This window comes from Columba livia, chromosome 1, assembly GCF_036013475.1.
Source record: "Columba livia isolate bColLiv1 breed racing homer chromosome 1, bColLiv1.pat.W.v2, whole genome shotgun sequence".
Classification (NCBI taxonomy): Eukaryota; Metazoa; Chordata; class Aves; order Columbiformes; family Columbidae; genus Columba; species Columba livia.
The window spans coordinates 105,742,677-105,755,171 of NC_088602.1; the positions used below are offsets into that span (position 1 = coordinate 105,742,677).

Here is a 12,495-nt window from a genome sequence, read left to right on the forward strand (position 1 = left end):
AAACTACACGGAAGCTAATTAAAACGTGGTTAGTCATTATGCAAAGAGCAGTAGTACTACTATGCCATCCACAGAATTGACTTCACCCATTAACTGAATGAAACTCTATCTACAGGCAGTGCCCAAGGTGATCTTTTTGCCCGTTTTACCCAACTGTTCCACTGTTTATTGAAAAACAAAAAGTTAGTGCTCAAATATATAATTAATATCTAACAGTTGTGTATCAAGCACCTTCATATGGCATTAAAGATCTAGAAACTTCCGTTCTCTTGCTGTAAAATGTTTAGCAAACGATCATTCTCCATCATTAAGTGCACAGAAAAACAGCAAGACAAAATGTATTTAAATATACGGGAAGAAATCAGGAATCCAACCTCTTCCTCCATCACATGCAGCTATTTGTAAAATATTTTGTAAAGCTGGTCAAATTGTACATCATCGTGTACAGGATGTGGCCATTTTAGTGAGTGCAGAAGGTAGCAGGTAGTTTCCAAGTGTCCTACATCGTACTGACAGACACCCGTTTACTGAAATGGACACTTGTGTCTAAAACTGCTCTGAGCACCCAAGTGCAGCTCTCTGAGGGTGCCCTCTGCAGGCATCTGGGTTACCATGAGCTACCAAATCACAAACTAAGCTCCACAGAGTGTGAAACCAAATCAGCCCCTTAAAAATGTCAGCATGTAGATTTTACATATTTTTATTTGTCGGCAATGGAAAAAAAGGGAAAAGTATACACAAATTATATACACGAGTATTGGACTAGAAACAATTCCAACACAAGTTACAGAAGACTCAAAATTAAATATAAAACATCACGGAGAAGTCTCATGAAAAATCAGCTTCCCACTCCTCCATTAGAGGTTCAGTTGGTTCAAACAATGCCACCTCAGAGGAAAGGCCACACGAGACCTTGCTCCCTCTTGGGTGCCAGGTGAACACAGGCCAGCCCACCCAGGAACCGACATTGGAAACAAATTGATTCAATTTCCACCCGCATCAGAAGCTCAGTGATAAAACCCACTACACTTTAGCAACAGTGAACAGTTCAGCAGGGACTGTGAGAATGGAAGAACCAGCAGGTCACTCGTGCAAGGACAGTCCTTGCTGAACAGCTGAGAGCTCAGAGGGCACATCTTGGGAGGAACATGTCCTGCCACTGCCTGACACGACCTACAGAGGGAAGGGATTTCAAAGGACTGTCAATCTGGCACCTCTCAGCATCATGGAATTCAAAGCAAAAATGCTTATAAAGCAATTAATATTAGTTTGACCACATCAGAATCATAAGAAACACGTCAGTCCTACTGATACTACATTAAAAAGTCTCCAGCTTTAAGAAACAGACAAGTTCTCTGCCAACTTCTGAGATCTTTTAAGGCAACATAATACTGCAATTAAAGCACGTGAACTTCAAATTTTCTTATTTATTTTTAATTAGAAAGCCACTTCAGTTACATAAATCATCATTGTTTCAAATCAATGTCAACAGCTTAAGCCCTGATCCTGAGAAGATTCCTTTAAGTGAGATTACTCTCATACACTGTTTACTTGTGCAAGTATTTGCAAGATTCGACCTGAAGTTGCTACACAATTTGTAACTATTAACTAATTTCTCATTTATGAATAACCTCACCTTTAAGCTCAGTAACACATCGCTCTGTCACGTGCCATCATATTCTCTTAAGTTCTACAAAACCATGTTTATATGTATTAATCCATAGGCAGGTGAGTATGTCAGGAAGAAGAGATGAAGCGCTATTAGAAACCACAGCATCTATTACTAGATGGCAACTGAGGAAACGTGCAAGGAAACTGAACACCGCACGACTGGACATGGTTATCCTCAAGAGATAAATATTAATAATAAATCTTTAAGCCACTTGTACAAAATTATATCAATCAAGACCACTTTGCAGCACCTACCACATAAGGATCTAGAAGTGTTTATTAAAGGGGAGAGAGGGGAAAATGTCTTCCATGTCAACGAGGACAAGATTTCACCCTAAACACTCAGTTTGGATGGAGGTGAATAGGAGATTGCACTACACTGAAAGATCATTCTTGCTCACTTTTTGGAGAAAGTGAACAGCCGTTTCGAAGCAAACTCTAAATGCCCCTGAGGAGAAAGAAAAGTATGTTATCCAGCTGGAGCAGCAAGTGTAGTTTACACTGCCAAAAGACACCTTGAGTTTTCCAAGAAGACTACAATTAACCTCCATATTTTTTCAGCATGTGTCAGGGGACCTGCTATAAACACTGCCTGAGAGGGAGCACAAACTGCAGCAGGACAAAGACCTTCTCAGTACCATCCTGGGCCATGACAGTCAAGCAGAGAGGCAAGGACACTGCAGCTGAGTTGTAAAAGAAGTATTTCAGTATCTTCTCAATATTTCTCATCAAGTGCTGACTCTGAAAGACCCCTTGTTGGCCTCAAAACAAAGCCCAGAAAAACAGGGAGCACAAATATACTGAACTAGGCAGGGGATTAATAGATCACATTCAAGGTACATACATCAGAAAAATGCACTCTGGACAAAAAAGTGAAATTATTTCTTACACTATAACACACAGAAGTTGTTTGTAAATTCTCAGGAAGATTCAAGGAGAAAACATCTCTTGCTCAGTTTGTTTCTGTTGATCACTAAACACAGAGAAGAAGCATTTTCACTGAAAACATTTTTTTTTTTTCTATTTATGTGCCTGTAACTCAAGACAAAGCAGGTTGCAGTAACATTGTCAGGCCATACATCTGAAAGTCATAAAAACAAAATAGACTTTTATATCACCAGAAAGTTTGCATTAACAACCCCAAGATATTAAAACAGATACTTATAACAGACTCCAATCAAAGGTAGAAGTAGTGAAAAAACATCAGTACCTGTAGTTAAACTAGCCATGTTAAAAATCCATCCACCCTCATTTTTCACACATACTCATTAACAAAAACCCCTCTCTTCTAATCGAAGGTCTCCTGCTGTTATTTTTAAAGACAGTTTTCAGACTAATGCTCCTATATAGAAGTATGGCATGAGGACAAGTGAAGAACAGTTTAAGGGCATACCTGGGATCTCCCCTAAAGAACCGGCTGCCTAGACAAGGTTGGAGAGGAGCGAAGTTGCTTCTCACTTATATTGACTGTAATGCCCATGAACAGACCTTGGGAAATGGGAAGAAAACACGTTCCTCGTGCTCCACCTTCCTGCTTTGAGCTGCTTGTACATGCTCAGGTTTCTTGGAAATAGGTGCTGTTTCAAGGGACTTCAGTTTTCACGTACTAGAGCACTTCAGTCCTGAAAGTCAGCCAGTTGTTTTTGTGAATAATAAAAGTGAAATTACTAATATACCATTAACATCCTCCACAGTATCTTCACCTTTCATTCACTGACTTCCATGGTTTATATTCACTTCATGAAAACAAGTTCAATATGCCTGTAACCTTTCTTTTCTTTCTGTTCCCTCTGCCCTCCATGTACAAGGAGACAGACAAAAATAGGCACCAGGTCAGGATTTACTACTTCAAAATACAATTGCTAACAAAAGCTGAAACTCAGCTTCTTAAACTATATGGTTCCTTGGAATGTTTTACGTAATATTCTGGGAAAAACTGACCACATGCAACTGCGAAAATAGTTTCATCACAAATTTCTGTTTTTAAGCAAGCCCTCCTCTGCAATTACTAGAAAACACATACGGCTCGAAAGGAATTTAAAAAACAGTAGGAAGTTACGGGTGAGGGCAGAAGTTAAGTGTTTAAATTTTAGTAGATCTGACTTCCAACTGGTGTTTCAGTCAACCTATTACTCCAATTTCACCCCAGCAGCACAGCTATGTCGCTTGAATAGCAATTTGCCTTCTCTGCAGCAGTGCCTGCAGTTGTAGGAAATTATTGCTCTGGAGGCCACAAGGCGTTTCACCCTCACCCTGCCACCTAAAGATGCCCCAGCCATGGCCAAATGAGTCTAGTCTGGGACCAGAAGAGCACGTCCCCATCGGCACATTCCCCCTGCCTCCCTGCTGTCAGAGAGGGCTGGGGACGCCCCCGCCGACCAGCTCTGCAGAGACCTGTGCCACAATCAACCTGGAGCTCCAACATGACTTATCTGTAGGGTTCAGCGAAGCCCATCAAACCTCAAGCCCTGCATATCCCTGAACTGTTCATGTACAAATTGTTTGCCTGGAAGGTAAGGACTCCAACTCTTCAGAAACAAGGCTACATGAAGTTTATTGCTCTAAGCACTTTGTAATCCTTTGATGAAATGTGCTATGGAAGTTCAAAGTACTATTGTTAAGTCAAACTAAGATTTTATTTTTTTAAAAAATACCTAGGAATTTCTCAGCATATCCCTGTTTACCTAACAGAGCAGTTCTTTATAAAAATAAATACTGGGGTGACAAAAGGGACACTTCTTCCACAATTTTAGTAAACAAGTTTCAGTTTTCCATGCTGAAATCTGCATTATCTTTCAAAAAATATGAAAACACCTAGGAGAAACTGAGGGTGCAGAGTTGCTTACAACTCATCTACTTTATTCTCGTAGCTAGAATATCACCAGAAGTTCTAAACTTCACACATTTTTCATAGTATCAGAAACAGTATTTGGCAAAGACTTGGTGAAGAACAGTTTCCTAATAGTCAGCAGTAACCCTTACAATACATTTAAGGGGAAAATACTTAGGTTTTTTTCTCTTTGATTTTTTTTTTTCCTTAAATCAGGTACTAGCTATGGTTTGTTCCTCCCATTTCTACGATATTTCCAGTTTCATGTATTTAGAGCAATGACACTTTGGAAAAGATGGTGTACAACATCTTTATATACACTACAAATTCAATTACCAGACTACAGTCAGACATTGAATATATAAATAACTTTGCAAACTATTTACAGGTTTTAAACTAATCAGGTTCCAAGCAACCAACACTCTTAAGGCAAATTCATTTGTATGACTGGCTGTCTGGCGTTTCGCCGTTTCTCTCCCCTTCCCAATCCCCCAGAAATGATGGGAAATAAACATGAATTGTAATTACCCCCCTGCCCCATATTGGCAGATTTTCTTGCATGGAGAGATGATCTAACTACTTACAATCTTTCCCCCAGGCAAGGAAAAATGTATAGAAATGCATTTCTGTGTTTGTGTGCCAAGAAAATCATTAAGGTGCATACCAGGAAGTGGAAGTCCCAATGTCTGATAACCACATAATGTTTGGATGCACTTGACGAATGGATTTGGGAATTGGGGGAAGCATCAGTTTAAAGCTGCACAACCCTTTTTAGAACTATGCATTTATAAGCTCATTATCTGAAGAGCTCAAAGGGATTTTCTGTAAAAGGTGACACTGTGCAATATAAAATGCAGCGAAGAGTGGATTTTCAAAGCATATGTTTAACTACATTAGAATTTTTATCTTACACCATATTGCTGTGCAAGATACTATTCACCATTTAAAGGGATTCTGCACATCTTGCCAATCCTTATATTGGAATAAAAATTGGCCATTTCCAATAGTATCTTTTTGCTACAACATTGTATTCTTAAGTGCAATCACAGTGCGATCCCTGTTGCCAATGCATGACTGAAGCAACCAAGCATATTCTGGTGAAGTAGACAGGATTCACATACCAAACGTGCTTAGTGCCTTCTTTTAAGTCCCAATCATCACTTTGTTCTTAGTATTTTTCAATGCCCTGATTAGGTCTTTGTTTGGAAGTAACTAGCTATTGTGGTTTGAAGGATCTTGGAACAAAGCAGAGACTTTTTACTGAATGTAGAGGTCATCTCCAACAGAGACAAAAAGTGGCAACTTATCGATTAGCTTTATATTTAGAAGCATCCCTTGGTTCACTGCTGGGATTGCTCCAGTCATCTGCTTCAGGTGTGGTCTTGTAGTGTCGCCATGCTGACTTATTAAAAACAGGAAGTCTTTCAAATGATTCACTTGAAAGGGCCTACGGAAAAACAAAAGCAACGGTAAGATAACGTCGGAGATACCAAGAGCAAGATCTTACTCTGCAGAGTTCTATAGTCACAACTTCTGCATCAAACAACTGTCTCAATTAACCGAAAGTTACATGCCACAACAGTATTTAGAAAACAGTTTTACTATGACTAGAGCAATTAGGAATAGCTAAAGTTAAAAGAAAATAATAACACTTCAAAATATTTCCCTTCTTTCCAGGGAGTGGTGCCTACAACGACAGCAAGTAAAAACGTTTTGGTCAAAAACATCTTAGGGAGACTTGTCATTGACACGGGGCAGCCAACTACTTTACTGAAACATTTCAGTTCTCCAGCAGACTCTGACTCTGTCAGCACACTGATCTGTGAGGACTGATCCGGGTCAGTCCATTAACACGTCTCTGAGAAAGACCACACCTTTTTCCTGCACACACACACACACAGGATTAAACGCATCAGAAACTGAAGCTTGCACAGGATGCCACAACTCACGACACACAGCAAGGTACAGGAACAATGCTAAGCCAGTGACTTGCACGTGAGCTACACATTACATTCAGAACCCTGAGAGGCCTGGGATCTCCCCAAAATTGACAACAGGATCAATACAGTCTATTGCACAGAGGTCAAGAACTGCATAGAAAAAATAACATTAGTGCTAGTTAGGAGTTAGTCAATAATCTTATCAGTTTTCAGCACTTATGATGGATTAACAAAATGTAAAGATCCAGCACAGGGCACTGAAAAAAAAAATATCAAAGCAAACTAAGTACTGTTAGTGACGCATTAATATTTATAACCCTGATTTTTAGGGTTCTGTGTAACTGATTTAGACAAAATATAACAAACATAGCAATTACAATTTTGAAAACAAGTTGAAGAGGGAAAAGAGAGAAAGGTCACTTATTCAGCCTGCTATGAACAAATTGCACTGCATTACTAGTCTATAAAGGGGTCAGATTCATACCTTCAAATAAATTACAGCATCTGAACCAACGCCTTCCATTGAGTAGAGTTTAAGGTCACCTTGAAAGTACCTCGCATACAGACGAGAAATTGGCAAGCCATAGCCAAACCCAGCCTACAAAAACAAGAAAGAAAAATCATGACGGAAAGTTAAAAAACATGCAATCACTTATAAAACACAGAAGATGCCTAAATATTTGATTTGCATCAAATTACCTTTCAAGCTTTCCCTCATCACTCAGCCAACACTATAAGTTGGTATTCAGCCCTTTGGGCAGTCTCTTTTTTTTTCCCCTAGGCATAATTTTTAAGTTTAAGTACAGAAAAGTGAAAAACGTCAGTCCTTTGGTAGGACTACCTTGTCCATTTCGCATTTTCTCAAAGAGGCAGGTAGGTGTGACATATAGTACATGGTGCCACCAGTCACCAAAGCAAACCGATATTCGCTGCTGCTTCCTCACTATGATTACCATTGCTGTAATATTCCATTATTTCATTGGTAAAAATCAAATTTTGACAGCATGTTTTTGATACCTTAAGCCCAGGATTATTATTCTCAAACATCTCCACACTTAGGAGACCACGTAAGAAAGCCAGAGACAACTGTGTTTACTTCATGTAGGTCCCACTATTAAGTGATTGCTGAATCCACACTGTAATAGAGATCAGCAGGCTACTGCAGAAGACTACATACAAAGCAATACAAGGCAAATAATCCTCGCAGTTGTTTATCCATTTAACAAAATATGAGGATTCCAAAGCACTAAATGACCTGAGGACTGAGATCCCCTGTACAGACCACACAATTTTCAAAGCACAGAAGACTTGACAGGTACAAATTTTAGATTTTAACTTTACAACACTGATATTCATAACCATGGCTGCAACAATATTTGGCATCTTTTCCAACCCACTCTTGTCAGAAAAAGTTATAACTCCCAAGTCTCTCACTGCAGCCAGGGAGTAAGATTTTGGTCTACACATCTTTCAGATGACTGGGTATGCGCTGACAATCACCATGGTTGATTATTCACCTGGACCACCCCTTAATTTTTCAGGGCTATCCAGAGCAATAAAGGAAGGATTCCAGACACAGAAGCATTTGAAAAGAAGGATACACAAGCCAATGGAGTAATACAACTTTTCCATAAGGGTGGATTACAAGCAGAATTAGACACCTGAAGTTTTCAGAAAACCAATAAACTCAATTCCACGATAATATTTCTATAAAAGCAACCTGACAGACAACTGAGAATCATGCCCTGAATCTTAAAAACAAAAGTCTCAAAACAATACAATAAAGAGAAGGCCTTGTGAGCATTACACACAGCTAATATGTGGTATCACTTTATAGGAAATTTCTTGAGGGAGGGGTGAACATTTAACAACTTTGTACTGCAGTATCCATCCAAAACTCTCTTGCTGTCATCTATTATCTCTACAGATCCTTTAACCTATTTGCCTTGTTTTTACAGAAGTCTAAATTTAGCGATCTTAAATGGGTTAGAGTTGCTCACTCAGTTTTTCTGAGCAAAATGAGAAACAAATGCTAGAGATGCCCTTCTCAACTCACAACATTTATCATAGTTGTTAGTGTTCCTTTCCACAGTTAAAACAGTTGCTTAGCTGGACTTTTTTGAACAGTATGCTTTGAAAAGGTCATTCTCAAAGATTCCCATTAGAGACACATGCACCACTTTTAAACATGTGGTCTTGAAGGCAGATGCACTTTTTTCTTAACCTCTAAATAACAGAAATTATTTGACTATCTTAGAAAGAAGAAAAAAATACTAAAAGCTGACTTGTATCTTTTCTGGAGACCAGACAAAAAAATACATTACAGAAATTAAAAAGCACAGCAACAATAAGACAAATTGTAGATAGTACATACCCCCAGGAACAGCTCAAGTAAAGGGCAGTATCAAGCAAACCCGAAAACACATTATACTTTCCTCTCTCCAGAATTACACCTCCTTAGAACCTATGCTCAACTTGTGTTTGCTTCCTGCTCCTTTCAGGAAAATCTTTTAATGCTCTGTGCTAGCCCACATAATTATTTCATACAGCCCTCTTCCAAAAATTTCCTGTCGGTCTCTTCTCTACATTGTCTTCAGAGTATTTTCCAAAGCAGATAACTTATGAGAAGTATGAAGACAACAGATACCAGATGAGAGGCAAAACCTTGCAAAAGGTCTATTTTGCAAAAGACAATTAACAAGAAGTGATCACTGCATAGGTCTGTGCTTGCCCTAGAGGACAGAATATAGTCAATGACAGCACATCTACTTTGAGAAGGGAAAACTTTTTAGAGCAAATTTCTCATTAAATATTACGGTATGCATTGTATGAATAGGAAATTATTAAATTTGCGTGTTACTAGTGTGTACAGGTTTAATTAAACGCAATTTAAGCCATGTTTCTCCCACTATAAACAAATGCTACCAGAGAGAATCACTAAATTCTCTAAGAAAACCTAATCATCATGAAACATTACCACGTGTTTCTAATGTTTCCACTATGGGTATAGCAGTATAGATGAACACAAGACCTGCTAGAATCCAAATGCTGCCATGGTAACAAGGGTTTTCAGCAGTTTGTAAACAACATTTTCAATGACACTGAGAAAGGATTTTCACCAGTCAAAAAGATCTCTCTCTCTCTTCCACTTCCCAAATCCATGAATGTTTCATAAACTAGACAGGGGATCATATAACAAAGGGAAGAAGCGTTAGAACAGAAAATGTCTTATTTACACTGCACTGCAATTCAGTTTAGAATACTATCAAAGTCAAGCATGACACAAGCTACCTTCTGGAGCACCGTAATTATTAAGTGGTTTGGTCTTTGGCACTAAGCAATAAAGAATCTCTCTTTCTGTATGGGCTTTGAAGATGATTTTCATGGAACCTTTCTGCTGAAGGAGTTTTATTTCCAGACTGACATACAAAGTATAGCATAGTTGTTTTTATAACTGGATCTGGGCCATAATACATAACGTGTCAAGCTTCAATGCTAAATCCTCTTTCCTCTTAGTGAAAAGATACGCCACAGACTCCCAGTTCTTGACTTTTTCTGCACACACATACAAGTAACAGAGTTTAACAGCTCCGTGACATTCAGTCATGTACAGGCATCAGTCAGACTCACAGGGCAAAAGCTGACAGGTTCACAAGAGAGGCGGATATTTTGCCGGTCTGACCACAGTGACTTTTAGACTGAAGAGGAAAACAAGGCCTGAAAATGGGGTACAATAGAAGAATACTAAACATAAGTGCCACAGAATCAAAACAAGTGGTCTTGAAGATGAAGAAATAAACACAGGAATGCATAGCTACAGATGTACAGCGGGAAAAAAAAAATAGCGTCAATCCTAAAATGAACACATTTTACAATCAGAGAGTCACAAAGGAAGAGACATTTTAATAGTGAATACAACTGGTAATCAAGGTATAAGTTTATAGTGAGAACAAGTTTCAGGAAATCCTTGTAGGCTGATATACTAAATTGCTGATAAAATGTGAGACAGAATAAAGGCAGATTATGAATCAAGAAAGATTTTACCCTTCTTGACATAAAGAAAAAAAACTTATACTAGAATTAAGGCATGTTCTCTATCACTCATCATGTTCAAGAATATTTTTTAAGAAAAAACAGAAGTTTGAAACATATTCCTAAAATGTGTTGTAGAGAGAGTTAGGAGCTGTGAACGATTCATATCAAGTCAATGCAGACACAGAACTGGGTTCCATACCCACCACGGTGACATTAAATGTTGATAAAAACAATGCGATACACTTACTGGTCACTATGTTCTGAACTGTGGACTAAGACAGTACAACAAAGACTTTCTGCTAAAAATCTAGAAGGAATTGTATTACCTCTGAACCATTCTGAACTTGTTTCACCCTAAATCCACTGAATTATTTTATATCAGAAATAATCCCATACTCTCTGTGCCACATTTTCTTCCCTGACTGAAAGCACTGCAAGCACAGCAGTATCACAGCAGGAAAAAAAGTTATTAAATCACCCAAGAACAAGCTACAGGAGAGTGTTCCTAAATAGGGAATTTCTCAAAGAATTAACTTTTTCTCGACATAATTGAAGATAAAGGATTGCATCAGAAGCAACAGAGAACAAAGCTAAGAGGTAAGAACACAGTATCAGTATTAATACACTTATTGAAAGCCAGTCAAATGGAACAGTAGCTATATCATTTTTATCACAAAGAGCTAATATGTAATTTAATAAAATAATTTTTACATAATTAAATTTTAATTACAACTTTAAAACTCATACTTGCTAAAAGAATCTACGCATTCAACACTGAAATAATTCTCTGCTCAGAAGAAACTGGGGGAAATTTTGTTTGTTTGAAATCTGACCCCAATACATCTCAAAACGGAATATCACAAGAGGTATTTCCAACTGAACAGGAATATACCAGAAGTGTTCATACCACATACAAGTTTGGCAATTTCTTCTCATGTGTTTTTATAGTCCATAACTTATATAAAAACAATTTTCAAAGTTCAATATAAGCTTCTGCATTACCAGGAGGTTCCTCAAGTGCTGTAATTCTGTCAGTGTGGCTCAAATACGTTTATTGTAGGAAACTCAGATAAACAGTAATTTACAGACCAAAGAGAAGCTCATCAGGTTACCCACCTTCTCAGTAATATGACACTAAAAATCCTGTCCATTAACCTGTGAAAATATTGTGCTTATGCAGATATGCCTGTTTCCAAGAATACAATGTCAAGACAAAGAAAAGCAATTTTCTATTCCAAAGACTAAGTGATGACAACAGACCATTTTCTCCTGATATGTTTTACCTGCACAGAATTGCTAACGATAAACAATTTCTTCAATGAAAAACCTGATCCAGTATATTGCAGTAAAGGAAAATGTACAACCAGAGTAGTGCAAAGGGACACTTAAGTACATACTGCAATTGCTTACCAAAGGCACAGCTCTCGAGGGCTCCAAACTAGGCCTGGGTGCTGTTGAGTACATGTAGTTAAACAATCTGTCTATTTTTCTTAAAGGTACACCTCCACCTTGATCACTTATCTAAGGAATGAAAAGTTAAGAGCTTTAAACATTATGTTCTGAAAAAAAAAAAACCTGGAAAATTCAAGCAGCATTATCTAAGTAACTTTAGAAATACTAAAGGAGCGGCTGAGGACTTTGGGTTTGCCTAGTTTGGAATAAAGGAGGTTGAGGGGGGAAGTGGAGAGGGAGGTGCTGAGCTCTTCTCCCTGGTATCCAGTGACAGGCTGTGTGGGAATGGCTCAAAGCTGAACCAGGGGAGGTTCAAACTCAACATTATGAAGCATTTCTTTAGCTAAAGGGTGGTCAAACACTGGAACAGGCTCCCTAGAGAGGTGGTTGATGCCCCATGCATGTCAGTGTTGGGCATTTGGACAAAGCCCTTAATAACATGCTCTAAATTTTGGTCAGCCCTGAAGTGGTCCGGTATTTGGACTAGATGGTTATTGCAGGTCCCTCCCAACTGGAAAAATTCTATTCTAATGAGTACCAAACAAGTGTCAGAAGTGATACAGTAAC

The 12,495-nt window shown here is 38.4% G+C and overlaps 1 protein-coding gene across 1 annotated transcript in view; it reads right to left on the bottom strand.

Annotated features, from left to right (window-relative positions):
* Positions 1–4,206: 4,206 nt before the first annotated feature.
* Positions 4,207–12,495, bottom strand: part of PDK3 (pyruvate dehydrogenase kinase 3) — a 57,271-nt gene continuing 48,982 nt past the window's right edge. The window contains exons 9-11 of the mRNA XM_065070805.1: positions 11,887–11,997; positions 6,926–7,039; positions 4,207–5,948 (exon numbers count right to left, since the gene is read on the bottom strand). Of these exons, the coding sequence (XP_064926877.1) occupies positions 5,805–5,948; positions 6,926–7,039; positions 11,887–11,997 (369 nt within the window). The 3' untranslated portion in view covers positions 4,207–5,804. The remainder of the gene's footprint in view (positions 5,949–6,925; positions 7,040–11,886; positions 11,998–12,495) is intronic.